At 39.7% G+C, this 14,867-nt stretch overlaps 1 protein-coding gene across 1 annotated transcript; it reads right to left on the bottom strand.

Annotated features, from left to right (window-relative positions):
* Positions 1-8,410: 8,410 nt before the first annotated feature.
* Positions 8,411-13,931, bottom strand: lta (lymphotoxin alpha (TNF superfamily, member 1)). Its single transcript, XM_056381297.1, has 5 exons — positions 13,172-13,931; positions 12,341-12,383; positions 12,171-12,203; positions 12,009-12,041; positions 8,411-9,326 (listed from the first exon to the last, which is right to left on the bottom strand). Exons 1-5 carry the CDS (start codon positions 13,292-13,294, stop codon positions 8,977-8,979), a joined length of 582 nt encoding a protein of 193 aa, XP_056237272.1. The 5' UTR covers positions 13,295-13,931; the 3' UTR covers positions 8,411-8,976.
* Positions 13,932-14,867: the final 936 nt, after the last annotated feature.

The raw sequence follows: 14,867 nt of genomic DNA, 5'->3' as shown, positions 1-14,867 counted from the left end.
CACAGCCACATTACGGGGACGTGTGTTCCTTATGACGACAAGAAACAAGTCCACATAATTAAACTCTTTTCATTTCAAGGTGAAGGCATGTTTTAAGGTTAAGGTAAGTCTCCAGGAAAATAATATATGAATATATATATATATATGTGTGTGTGTGTGTGTACATGTATATGCCACATAGTGAGGACCAAAATAGTATTTTCTCAACATAGTGAGGACATTTTGGCCGGTCCTCACTTTCTGACACACCTTTAAAAGACTTGGTTTTAGGGTTATAGTTAGGGCTAAAGTTTAGGTTAGGGCCAGGGAAAGGGTTGGGGCTTCAGACGTGATGGTTAAGTCCGGGGTAAACTCTAATACAGGGAATACATTGTGTCAATGAAACGACATACAATATACAGCAACAGCACTCTTGATCTAGGGACATATATCTCAAATATTATATTTCTGTAAGTTATAAATGCAGACAGATATCACACATTAAGAAACATATAAATGTGTAAAGGCGTAAATATCACATTTTGAACACAGCCTGTTGCGGGGGAAGTTGAACTTCCACATTGGTTGTGTCGTTAGGTTTTGTATAGTTCCTTGTCTCAGTCTAGACAGTTTTCCAGCACATTTTACAGCAAACACGCAACAGCATTTACGATACATCAAAAACCAGACAGTGGTCCTCTGAACTTTCAAAGGACAGTTCCTATTTATTACAATTTGGGTCTTTTTCTTGTAGTTTTGGTCGTCATTCTCATCATTCATAATAACACTGAGCCTCTGAGATCAGCCAATATAGAAACATCACTGAATAGAAATCAGATGGTGTAAGGTTTAACCCTTTGAGGTCTGTCTACTCATCAGTGAACACAATGAGCATGTTTTATTATTCATAGTAACAACGCTTGATTTATATTTATTTATATCATGTAACAAAACCAATTGAAAGTGCTGATATGATTTTTTCACACATTATCTTATTTATGTTTGCAGACCATGATCATTTTAAGTTTATTCACATTTCCAGACAGACATACAGCAGACTGCCAATGAAAAATGTGAAAAACATGTTGAAATAAAATCACTTTACATGTAAACAGACTGCATTATAGTTTTATATCTGTGATTTTTGTGTTGTATTGATATTGGTAATATTTTTGAAGGATTGTCACTAGAGGGTTGTAAATTTTTATAGGCTTCTGTATCTTTTCTTCTTCTTCTATTTTTCGTTCCTGGCAGCTTTATACATAAAAAGAAAAAATAGTCAGACTCATACATACATAAGCTGAAATGCCGAGCATCCACGTGCTAAAGCTATAAAAGGGCCAAATTGATTTGATAACAAAGTGCAGATTGGTGAGAGGTTGCATCAGCAGCAGAGAGAAGCTGCTGTGATTTGCTTCGCTGTCAGTGGAGCCCTTCAGGGGCTGGGGCCCTGGCTGTAAGGGGCCCTGGCTGTCAGGGGCCCCGGCTGTCAGGGGCCCTGGCTGTAAGGGGCCCCGGCTGTCAGGGGCCCTGGCTGTAAGGGGCCCTGGCTGTCAGGGGCCCCGGCTGTCAGGGGCCCTGGCTGTAAGGGGCCCTGGCTGTCAGGGGCCCTGGCTGTAAGGGGCCCCGGCTGTCAGGGGCCCCGGCTGTCAGGGGCCCTGGCTGTAAGGGGCCCCGGCTGTCAGGGGCCCCGGCTGTCAGGGGCCCCGGCTGTCAGGGGCCCCGGCTGTCAGGGGCCCTGGCTGTCAGGGGCCCCGGCTGTCACCCTGCCCCTCACCTGTCACCACCAATCACAGGGCGCCCATCCGATTGATCCAATCGATCCTTTACCACACTCCACCTGACCAATTGAAAGTGCTGATATGATTTTTTCACACATTATCTTATTTATGTTTGCAGACCATGATCATTTTAAGTTTATTCACATTTCCAGACAGACATACAGCAGACTGCCAATGAAAAATGTGAAAAACATATTGAAATAAAATCAGGGGGACAGCCCTGGCTGTCAGGGGCCCCGGCTGTCAGGGGCCCCGGCTGTAAGGGGCCCTGGCTGTCAGGGGCCCTGGCTGTAAGGGGCCCTGGCTGTCACCCTGCCCCTCACCTGTCACCACCAATCACAGGGCGCCCATCCGATTGATCCAATCGATCCTTTACCACACTCCACCTGACCCGCGTGCACGGCGTAGCGGGGTCAAACGAAGCGCCAATGTAGGTCAAGGCTGGCCACAAACTTGCTTTAACTGAAGAGACTTTGCTTCAGCAAAATGGATCAGAAAACCAAAAACACCACGCGAGCAGCAAGAGCAGAAGAAGCGACTTTTCAAGCCAGCTGGAAAATAAAATTCCCTGGGATGGCAACACAGAAAAAACCAAAACAAAACCAGGTGTTTTTGTGAGGCTTGCAGCACAGCTGGAGACATGAGCGTCCCGCTTCCACCAACAACACACGACCAGCAGCCGTGGAAAGCGTCTGTAGAAGCGGCTTCTGCAGCTCAGGGCCAACGCTCCGGACCGACGGCTTCCTTGCAGGTGAACCCGGAAGTAAACGCAGATGAATCCCGCTGCAGCGCACGGCTGCAAGGAGCAACACGTTCCTCATTAAGTAAAAATAAAATCACGGGTGAGTAAAAACGAATCAAATCTGAATATTCAGTAGTGTTGTGGGCCTGTGTGCTGATTGATGCTTGTGCTTTCTCTCTGTTCTATAACTCGTCTGGCCTGTAAATGCGGGGCCGCTTGTGGTGCTGTGTCACATGTCGGATTGTGCACCTGGTCTATGATTTATGTTCACGTGCGCCTCATTATTAAATAATCTCGGTGACGCTGAATATTAGTTTCCTTTCATCATGTTGTGTATCATCTCCATCTGTGTGTAACTTTGACTGTCGTCGTTGTTAATTACCGTCGCTGAGATGCTGTACATTCACTACCTTTTTCCAGATCACCATAGTAACAAGTGATTCAGGTTGTGTGTGTTTTGCAGATGTTTATTTTGGGCGTGAGGGTGGGACCTTCAGCTGGTTAGCTCTGACTGAAACATAAATGGGCACCAATGCACATGGAGTAAGGAGAGTTTAAAAGGTGGTAAACAAAGACAGAAATGAATGTATAGAAAACCAAAATGAACCTGGACTCCAGAGAGCCAAAAAGCTGGAAGAGACAATGAAGGTGAATGGGGGGGGGGGACTACCAATGTTTACACACTGTATCAGTGACATCAGAACGACTTCCTGCTGTGCTTGCTGTGGTTGCTCATGTCTCACTGTTCAGTCAGTGACTAATACCAACATCATTTTAACCTCCAAACAAAGCGGTGAAAATAGTCAGATGAGTCTGTTGACTTGTTTAATACTTGACTGGTTGTCTTGCCTCATTGGACTTTTATTGTTTAGTGATGTCACTCTGTGCCCAGATTACAGTTTTGGTGAGTGCAACTTTATCACAACTAATGTAAACAATGACCAAAACTTAAGTTAAGACTCATGCTGTAATAAAACAGAATGATCCTTGAACAAACGTGGGTCAGTGGAGTGCATTAAAAATGAATGAAGTGATTTGTTTCGGCAGCGTAGAGCTGTAAACACAACCCTCTCTGACATGCTGTCACATTATGAAGCTGTTGTGGTGAAGGTCTTAGTAAACACTTACACATCCAGAGACAGACATGAAACACCATTAGCATTTACTCAGATCGATGCTTCTGGATACCTGACCAACGTTAGTTGAATATTCATTCTTCTTTTGGCTCTAATTTGATCTCCACCAACTCCCGAGGAAATATTGCCAACTGTTTAACTTAAAATAAAGTAAAAGTATTAACTATAAGTATATGATTAAAATGTATTGAAGCATCATAATAAGTTGTTTCAGTTGAAATAAGTATTGCACTAACTGCAGTAAATGTGTATGAAGTGAAAACTGTTCATTGATGTTATCATGGCAGGGAGGAAGAGGGAGAAGAGAAAGTGAAAAAGACAAAACAATAGATTAGTTTGTGTGTCAGGGAAGTTGTCTACACCAGCGGTTCTCAACCTGAGGTTCAGGGACCCCCAGTGGTCCAGGGGGTTCTAGGGAGTTCACAGAAAAATGGGGAATATTTGAATTTGACTATAATTGAATTGAGCAGAAGCTCTAAATGTAATCAGGCAGGATCCCTGAGACTACAAAAAGGTAAAGGCCTTGTAGAGCTGAGGGAACATGTGAAAATTCTGTTTGGGTGAGATGTTACAATCAATGCTTTTCACGTTACTCAGTCATGTAATCAATTATTGATATATAATATTGATTAGAGCAGCTTTAAGTCAAGTTGAAACCAGTGGGATCATGATGAAACGCAGACAAACATCACTGCAGATAAAATCTGTCCAGACTATGTGGGACGGTTTCAGTTCGAATTTGGTCAGATGGAGTCAGTATGAGTAAGAGAGGTGACTAAGTTATACAGTACTGTGACAGTAGAGTTTTCTAATTTGCATGCCTGCAGACTCAGTTTCCATAGTTTCACATCTGCTGTCTGCCTTTTAGCAGAAATCTGTAAGAGGGAAAGTGCCTTGATAAGAACAACAGTATTTTTTTAGGGTGACAGACACCTTTGTTTTCAGGTTTCCCATTTGCTGGGGAATCAGATGTCACATTCCAGTCCTGGGTCCACTTCTCTAATCTTTAGGTCATCAATTCCTGCGTTTCATCAATCTCTTGTTTGTCACTCGATTCCTCCTACGCCTGTTGCCCTTTGTGGTTTCACACTTTGACCTTTACTTTTTGGTTTTTACAGCGATGAAGCAACAAAGGTTGTTGTTTTTTCTTTTTTGAAAATGAAGCGGTGGTTCGTTTCTTCTTCTTTCATCGCTCTGGAAACTCAGCAACTACTAAGATGCCACGAGTGCAGCCATTAGTATTTTCTCTCAGGCACAAGTTAACGCTATCACATGATGAACAGTTGATTCAACATGAGCTCCCACATGTGACTAAAGCTACAATTAAACAAAGCAGAAAATATCCACGGTACATCAACATGACTTAACGTCAGGTGACGAGCAAGAGGAAGCGATGGTAGACGTTTCCCCCCTTTTTTGTTTTACATTAACTAAAAACAAAGCCAATATCATCTACTGGTGTCATGAATGAAGCAGGAAGAGGGAGTGACATTTATCAACTCAAATTTTAGTCTTTTTTAGTTATTTGTATAGAATTTGACTTTGTTTCTTACCTTATCTTATCTTTTTTATGTAGTAATGTGACTTGGCTGCTATAACACTAATTTAAATAAGACTTGCACATGCATCTATGTGAGGAATTAAAGTTTAATGGCACTTTGGGTTTCAATGCAAACACACTATAAATATGTATAAAAAAAGACTTAAATACAGTGGTGGAATGAAGCCAAGTACATGAACTCAAATACTGAAGCACATCATTTTACATACGAAACATAATGAGCTTATAAAATATAGTGTTATAAATTAAAATGCCCAGCAGTGTATAAAGCAGTTACAGTTAGCTCCACCTTGACCAGCTTATATGTCAGTAATTTAGTAAAGTAATATAAGTTGCACTGACAAGGGTACAATGAGTACTTTTACTTACTTTTACTCAAGAATTTTCAAGTATTTTGTTTGATATACTTACTTTGAACAGTAGTATTTTTTTATTAAGGTATTGCTACTTTTACTCATGTAACAGAACTCATTTTTTCTTCCAGCTCCTTTTAAAAAGTATATTTTATTTTGTTGTTTGACAAAAGCGTCTCCGTTACGTGTCTTGACAGCTCTTGGATAGACGACCATTACATTTAGTGTGGAGTGTTTTGCTATAAATTAAAAGTGCTTAACTGAAAATATTTTGGCTTTTAAAGATTCAACTTGGGAAGGAGACTTGAACAAGAACAAAGATAAAGTGACTGTTATTGAAAAAATGCCTGGAAAAAGAGACTATTGCAGATAATGTGATTATTTGTTACACAGCAAAGATGGCCTGCATGTGAAGCATCATTGTTTACGAAGCTTGTAATAAAATTAAATGGATTTCCCTTCGCCAGAGAGTGCTGCTGAATGCTGACGACAACCAGGAATTAACTGAAGAAATGTTTTATCTTATACCATCACATGCCATTACCTTATTGAATTCTTAATGCCCCCCCCCCCATATTACCACCAGGAGTTCCTTAACTTGTTTCTTAATATGCTATTTTGTCTTGTGTGTCTTTTAATGTTTGATTCTTTGGCTTAGTTAAGAAGCCAAAAGGAATTACATAACTACATACAACAACTACAAAGGCAGGAGAGAACAAAGGATCAAGTGTTGGAGAGAATGTGTGAGGAAGTCAGCAGCCGAGATACCTGTTGGAGGTGATGTCATGCTGCCGACCGAGGCCCCACAGGTCGTGTGAATAACAATAAGGTGAAGGGCAGCTACGGGCCTTAAACAAAGGAAACGTTTGCCCTGTTGAACAAAGCCCAGTCAATGCTATTTATAAAGCGTCTCTGGCAAAGTGGATGAATCACTCTTACAGAAAATGAAGTGTAACGGCTTCGTGAGTGTGTGTTGGTGTGGGTGTGTGTTTGTGTGTTCATGTACTTCTGTCTTTGTGTTCACTTGGAGTTTTAGGCCAGGAGAGTGAAGACATCCTGGAAAGTGAGGACAGACTGGACAGTCGGATCATTTTTTTGAAATGATACGTCCATGTATTATCTAATTATCATTTACTAATAACCAATTATCTTTTTTTTTTTTAATATATTTTTAATTTTATTGACTTTTATAGCAATAAGAACACAAAAGTGGAAAAGGAAAAAACAAAAATGAATAGGCAGGTAGTGCAACAGACAATGACAAACAATGATATATATTCAAAATATAAATAGAAAACAATAGTTATGTGACTATAGCAATGTGATGGGTACTAGGACACAGTGACAGTAACAGATGTAATCTATCAGATCAATCTATCAATCAGTTTCTTTACAGAACCAGAATATTCCCTCTAGATACAAACACACTCAAGCTGTCCCATTGTTTATTGATGTAATCATTTTTCCTATTTAATCTTCCCAACATCTTTTCACACACTGCAGTTTCCAGCATTTAAACCTTCCACAGATTTAGTGTGGGTGTTTGAGGTTCCTTCCAACACCGTAAAATAATCAGTGCACAGGTGATTAGGCCAGTTTTTAATATGTAAGTACATGTCTCGACAGCTCTTGGATAGACGACTATTAAATTTGGTAAAAGTGTTTATCCCTCAAAGTTCATATCAATCCCAGATGTACTTTGAGTTAGTACTAATTAGCAAATGTTAGCATGCTAAATTGGTCAATATATTAAACATTATACCTGCTAAACATTAGCATGTTCAGCCTCACAGAGCCACAGACTCTTGGTCCTTGTTTATGCCTGATTTCAACCTTTGAATGCATCATGGCTGCTTCACATGTGCTTGGGCTCGTTGGTTGTGCGGACCCTCAGAAATGACCTGATCTACGATGTCACGATTTCAACATCAACAATAATGTAATCTCCTATAAATGTTTTTTGTTTACATTATGAAAGTTGAGAGGGAAGATCTGATCCTTAGTAGATATATATATTTTTTCTTTTTTCAGTGGCATAAATCTTGTTCAATCAGTTTTCCCATGTACAGAAATACAAACATGTTTGAGCATTTTACCAATTTACTTGCATAAAAGAAAACCTCTTAAATTGGCTTCTGCAGGGCTTATGAACCGTTTCACAACAGAGTCTTAATGTCGCTGGATTGATGACTCGTTCAGTTCAGCAAATGAATCACAATCATGTTGGTTACAATCCAATAAATATACAAGAAATTGTTCATTTGATACGGCAACAGATCAGCAGCTTAATTGGTTGAAGGACCCCAGTGTTACAATCAGACATATGGCCAGAATAGTACACATCAACATTATCTACTACTGGCTATATGCACTCAACATTGAGTCTAAGAGTAATGTTAGCTCATATTGTGTAACAGGAACCGAACTGCCTCCAAGGAGTGTGTTGAGAATGTGTTAAGAGATATGTGCTGTAAAGGGGAAGCAGCGTGACTGATGTTGCAACAGATCTGTGGCTTCCTGTTTTGCACCTGTTGCTCCTGCTGGTTCAAAAACAAGACGGCCAGTTGAACATAACTGCAGTTGTGCTGTATTACAGATGTGTGTACAGTATGAGCCTCAGGCCAGTAACAGGAGTGGAACCACCTTTTGTGTTGGCAAAGATGTTTGTTGAATGACTCTGATGAGGTTTCTCAGTCATCAGTGGAATGACTGTTTTTGTTTTTTTTCTTTTTTTAATTGATCGGTGTGTTTCCAAGCTTTGTAATGTGATCTGTGACAATGATGGTGAGTGGGTAACAGATACACAGTGGATTCACAGAACGTAGACTCTTTCATGTAAGACAGGAAGGTGGTGCCACCGTGTGGTCAGCGGGTGGATCACACTGCAAATAACAAGTCAAAGAATTGAGTACTTTTTTTCTTTTTTTACTTCCCCCTCAGAAATCAAACCATCCCAATATAATATCACATTTCATAAGTTAAACAAGCAGAGCGGTGAGAAAACACATTCATGCCCCCGACTTTCAGTTTACATTCATTTAAATGCAGTTAGAATAAAAACCACCAAACGGCACACAGTTTCACTCCAGCAGGTAGAAAACTGTAAGGCTGGTCTGATACAGTATGTGACTTTGCTAAGATATGTTTGTCCAAAATCCAAAAGCATTTTAGTGTTCCACATTGGCCACAACGATGATTTAAAGGTTTTACTACAATGCAAAAGTAAGATTCAGTAATTGTTGATCATCACAGAATCTGTATGATTTAAATTTTTGTTAAATATCTGGTCCAAAATACTAAAAAAAACAAAACAAATACAGGTGATGAGCAGCATTTGTTGAAACGTATAGCTGCACTAACAACATACCAGTCCAATCAAAAATGATTCTCACTTGTATAGTAACAAATCCAAAGACCTGCAGCGCTAATGGAGCTGATAGGCGCCCCAGAATGTGTTGTCGTTTAGAACTTCATCTGTGAGATCTAAGCTGATACTGTCTCCCTCGTTGAGCTTGACAATCTTGGCCACCCACACAGAGACTTCACTTGTGTTTGGGAAGGTCCCCTCAACCAGTTTCTTCATCCTTTTACCAGCCCTGGGGTTTCTTTTCAAGATCACCGATCTGGTCTGTGTTTTACTTGGGAGATTGGCGAAGGTGACCTGGGCGTAGATGAAGTAGAGGCTGCTTTTCATGCAGTGGATGGAGTCGTTACGCAGGGACAGGAAGCAGGAGTGACACCCAGGTGATACTTCCCAAGAGCTCTTGTCCAGAGCTGGAGGAGATCCGACAAACGTTTCTTTAGTCATTCAGATATAAAGACATTCTCAACTCACCCATGAAACTTACCGTGATGTAAATCAATACCCACCTGCCCCCAAAAACAGTCTCTACTGATCAATACACATGTCCATTAATCCATTAATGGTGAAGCTGTTACATTTCTGATTATAAACTGTTGTCAAGACATTTTCAATGAAAATACAGTAGAAATTCAGATGAATACAGGGTCATATTAATAATATTGGTAATAATTAAACAAAACCTAATTTAATCACTAACAGATCTCTCTGATCAATGTGGGCGGTGCAGCTCCTTCTTATCTGGCCTGAAGAGGGAAATTATTGACACCAACGGTTTATAGAAAACCACATTGAAAAGATTGATTGCCCAAAAAACTTGTGTTGGTGGCCCAACACACAGATTTACCAATGCAGATTTATTTATCTGTATTTAAATGATTAATGTTTTAGTTTTACACATTTTTCTTGAATGTTTTCTCATGAGAAGAGATCTATAGTAATAAAATAAAAAGGCTTTGATGTCTGATTTTTGTCATTAGAGCCCAAAGAAATTAAATGAAATGCAAAAATAAATTTACATTACACACATTAACAGTAATGTTCCTTTCATTTCTGGTTTGGACTGTTAGGCTCTTTGAAACATTCACACTCACAAGTTCAACAAAGACATAAGTTGCACAAAGCCAAAGTTGATCTTTCAGTTAATGACTAATTTCCTTTCTCTTGGCAGACTAAGCATCCCCTGAAAAACTGATGTTTGCTGCCGTGGGCTGTAATTGCACCTGAAGTCGGCGCAGCCCACATGATATCTCGGCTTCAGGTTTGTTGTGGTTTAAGGAACCCACTTCACACAGGAAAATGTAGAGAGGTGGGAGGAACAGAGTGCATGCAATTGGAAATATGACAGTGCTGTAATGTGTCTCTCTAGACTGAGTGTGTGTGCATGCAGAAACATACTGTACTCTTGTTGCTGTTGGCGGTGTTTTTATATAATACAAGACGTATCATGAGGCGTATTTCCACCTTGGAACCAATGACACTCTCACAAAAAACAGATTCAGACAGCCGGGGATTCATACATCACAAACCTAAGGAACCGATCCTGTCAAGTTGCAGGGCCGGGGTGGGCAGAATAACCCCAAAACTTGCCAGTACAGAGAGTGAGAGTTTGCTTTAACACAACCACTAACACTGTGTCATCCACTGCCGCTTGAAAGCTAACAAGCAACATAAACAAATATGAGATGCTAACAACGCTAACCGTCCTGTATGCTAGTCGCCACTTTTTGGTGCACAACAGACTCGTCATCTGAGTCTGTGTTTGACTGAGGCACAAACATTTGGCTGAGTCTCTCCGATGTTTCCTCTAACGTTAACTATCTTGATATGCCTGTCACAAAAACCTTGTTAGTACAGTGAGTAAGAGTTTGCATTAGCACAGCCACTAACTCTGTGTCAGAGAGACAAATAGCTATGCTAACCGTTCGGATACGTCTTGTAGTCGTCATGATACTGTCAGCTTTTTCACTCGTCAACCGAGCGCTAGCACAAGGCCTGATCCAGAATTTGTCAATGAGGAAGTAAGTGTTTACAGCCCCAGTTTTCCATTTTTGTTTTCAGTTTTTATATGAGAAAACCATGTTAAACAAAATATTAATCTTAGCAGGGTATTTTTTACATTGTTTAAAACATGTCTGGAGAGGAACATCTTTAGTCATTATTCTCTAGAGTTTGTCGAACAGAAACTCTTGGTGAACTCGGGTAAAGCTCAACAAAAGTCCACAACTGCAAATACTTTAAACCACAGGGAGATAAGAAACAGAAGTAACAAAAACTGCCCCACAGTTTGTAGCAAGAATTTGATTGGGAAAATATGTTTTCAGGGAATCTTGACAGGACCCTAAATAAACCCAATGACATCTGTTTCGTTTCACACTTAAAATTGTGGAATTTATTTTAGGTGTTATTTTGTTGTTATTTACTTGTTGCGGCACCCATGTCCCCTCCCCCCGCTGTGTCTTCCTCTGTGTCATCTACAGACTTCCCACGTTTCTCAGAATGACTGTCAGCAGCTCCCAGAGAACCTGTTTGAGCTTGTTGCACTCAACATCCGGTTTTTATGCAGTGCAGCCATAATGAAAGCAAAAGAAGTCAGAAAAAAAAAAAAGGAAAAAGTGAGAGTCGGGCTCCGTTCTCAAAACACGTTTTTGGTCAGTTTAAACTTCTCTGGAGGTAACAAAGTGTCATCTCTGTCTCTAGAAAGCAACTCCAGAAACTCGTCCTTGCTCTTTGAATGCAACACCTCACACTGATGCTTGATGGCTTAGAAAGCTGGAACTGTTTGTGATGATGTCGGCGATAGCTCGTCGTGATTAATGCTCACTCAGGTTTTCACATACAATCCACAATCAAGCAATGCAACTGAAAAATGCAAGACTGAGAGCCAAAGATTTAACATTTTTAAAGTAGTTTTCGTTTTCCCCTCAAGCTAAAACAAAAACACAACGTTGTAACTTAGACAAATGCTCCATACAACTAACTAAAACTCTAATATATGACAGAAGCTTATAATCATCCAAACACATCAATTTGCCACAAAAGAAGAAGTGATGAAAATAAAACTGACCCTTAATCACAAGAGGAAGTGTACTTACACTTGATTAGCTGGATGTATGAGAGAGAAGATCCTGAAAAGCATGAAACCACAGTGGAAATGTTCACACTTCATTTTACTTTGTGAGTTTGTAGTAAACTTTTATAAATGGTAAACTTGAGATATTAGCAATAAAAAAAAAAAAAAGTAGATTATTACTCACCTACTAACTTCATAGGAGCCAGAGAAGGGTTGACTACAAGAGAAAAGTATCGAGTTAAATCCACCTTCATTCATGGAAATGTGACATGATTTTTAGGTCTTTAAACATTGGCTCTTTAAAAGGCATTGTTTGATGTAAACGCAGTAAAATTTGACGTCCAGTTCACGTACTTGTTGAACTGATATTGTCTGGCTTCAGCGTTGGGACTCCGTCCTTGAAAAGATAAACAAACTGTTATCATCACATGCGTCATCATCTGCAGTGCCATCATCATCATCTTCATCGTCCCTGTTACTTTGCTTTCTCACTGACTGCAGCTACAGTTGTAATTACATTTGTCCCTTCAGTGAAAACCAGTGCATCTCCAAAATATCATATTTTTAGACGATTCATTGTGGACTGGATGGATTTTATGAGCTAGCAGAATCACTCCTTTAACTTTTCTGGAAAATATAACATCTACTTCTACAAGGATCCTTACTGCTCTATAGTAGCGCTGCAGTAAATACTCATTTGTGATGCCCATACAGTAATCTTGTGTATCAAAGAGTCGCAAAGAGTTTTTAGTTTGTGCTGATGCTTGTTTTGAGTTGCACTGTATGGTGCACATGTTCAGTTAATGTATCCACCTCTTAAGTGTTCATGCATTGTAACACTGAGGCACCTGTGCGTATCCTTATCTCAGATACGGCTCTCATACCACAGATAAATCCTGTCGGTCATGATATTGCTGCCACCTAGAGGCACTGACTGGGAGTCTTGATTTTCAGCAACAAACTTCACTTGATGAGACGAGAGATAAATCTGGAGCTTCTTACACTTATATCATTTTTATAACTTGGGAAATAACAGTTTAACACAGTAAACCAACTGCTTCAGTATTCAGTCATTGAGTCACTAAACTGTACAGTCACGTCAGTACATTTATATAGGAAACAGATGGCACTTCAAGCAGCTACCTGAGCACTGAATGTGAATGTCAGTGTAGCAGGTGTACTGACCTCAGCTGACTTTGGTTTGACTGAAGTGAGAAATGCAGCCATAACCACCATGGCCACAGTGAGGAGACCACACCACACCTGCAGCAGCAGGTACTTATGAGAGGACCTCGACTGACCCTCCATTCTGGCAAACACACACACACACACACACACACAAACACGCACACTTACATATATTGGCTTTTTTCTAGATGTTTGAGATTGTATAATTCCCAGTTTGAACCTTTTTTATAACCTGGTCCTTGTTTTTGAGAATCGTTCCTGTCGGTTATGATAACACTGTACTCACCCTTTTCTTTTCCAATGACCCCTGTGGCGTTTAGGTACAGTACATTTATTCAGGTACTGTATTTAAGTGTAATTTTGAGGAACTTAACTTGAGTATTTTCCATTTTATGCTACTTTTATACTTTTACATTTCAGGCGAGAATATTATGCTTTTATTGCACAACATTTATCTGACAGCAAAAAGGGAATAATAATTTTTCAGATTAATATTTTACATATAAAACATATGATAAGGTTATAAAATGTAATACAATATTAAAGGTTAAACCAGTAGTTCCCGACCCTCTGAGATTTCCATTCCATTTAACTTACTGTTTGAGGCCCAAAGATGTTGAATTATCCAAAAAAGCAAATGTGTATAGCAGAGCTTTGTTTTTTTTGTCCTCTCAGATTTTACTTGTGACCCTTTGGAGGGGTCAACCCCTACTTTAAGACCCACTGGACCAAATTTCCAAACTGTGTGTAAAGTAGTTAAAACTAGTTTCACCACTCATTGTTTTCTTCTTCTGTTTTGATACTTTAAGTTCTGCTGATGATAACTTTGGACTTTTATTTTTAAAAAGGCAAAGGAGGATAGACAGAGAAACCTGTCTGTTCCTGTTGCTTGTCCTAATGAAATCCAAAGGTACAAAGATCTATTTGCTAAATAAAATGTTATCATGACTCAGAGGAATAATAGTCAAAACATAACAAAAAAACTTTGACTAAGAGTTTGACTAAAGAAGAATAATGAAACCACACTGCACAGATACATGTAGGGCTAACTGTATGTCCCAGAGTGGCTGCTGGTACACATTGCATCATGGGTACATGTACCCTCAGCTCATAACCACCATGCCGCTGCCTCTCTGGGATTTTACCTCAGTGGGAGTGTTTTTGGTCCTTCAGATGCCAGTGTACACTTCGTGGTTTGGTTGTTTATTTGCAATGACATAGACTGAAACTAACCAGTTATGGCTAAAATGCCAATGACCATGAAGGGTTTCAGTCAAAACCTAAACCTTTAAACAAGAACGTTAAGGTGGTCGAGGGGTAATTTCCAGGAGCATACTTTGTTTACTGGTCCAAGCCCTTTCCTGCTTTACATTCCAGTTAGTTAAAAAGTGAAAGGATTAGCAGCAAGTTAATCAGTGTATCATTATGTAAATTGACAAATATGCTCGAGTGACAAATTGTTGTTAAAAAAAATAAAATAAATAAAATCACATTCTTTTATACCAGTGTCCTCCCCTGTCTTGGACTTTCAACATTATAGCATTTTACAGCAGCAATAACCTTAACCACACCCCACTCAATGATAACGAAGAAATTCTAGTATCCCCACATGAATCATATCACATGAATGTAAAAGAAAACTTTGAGAGGAACTACATTCATCACTAAGTTTTGACTTACCCAGTCTGTGTTG

Source organism: Seriola aureovittata, chromosome 7 (assembly GCF_021018895.1).
Source record: "Seriola aureovittata isolate HTS-2021-v1 ecotype China chromosome 7, ASM2101889v1, whole genome shotgun sequence".
NCBI lineage: Eukaryota > Metazoa > Chordata > Actinopteri > Carangiformes > Carangidae > Seriola > Seriola aureovittata.
This window is presented reverse-complemented; position numbering and strand designations above follow the sequence as displayed.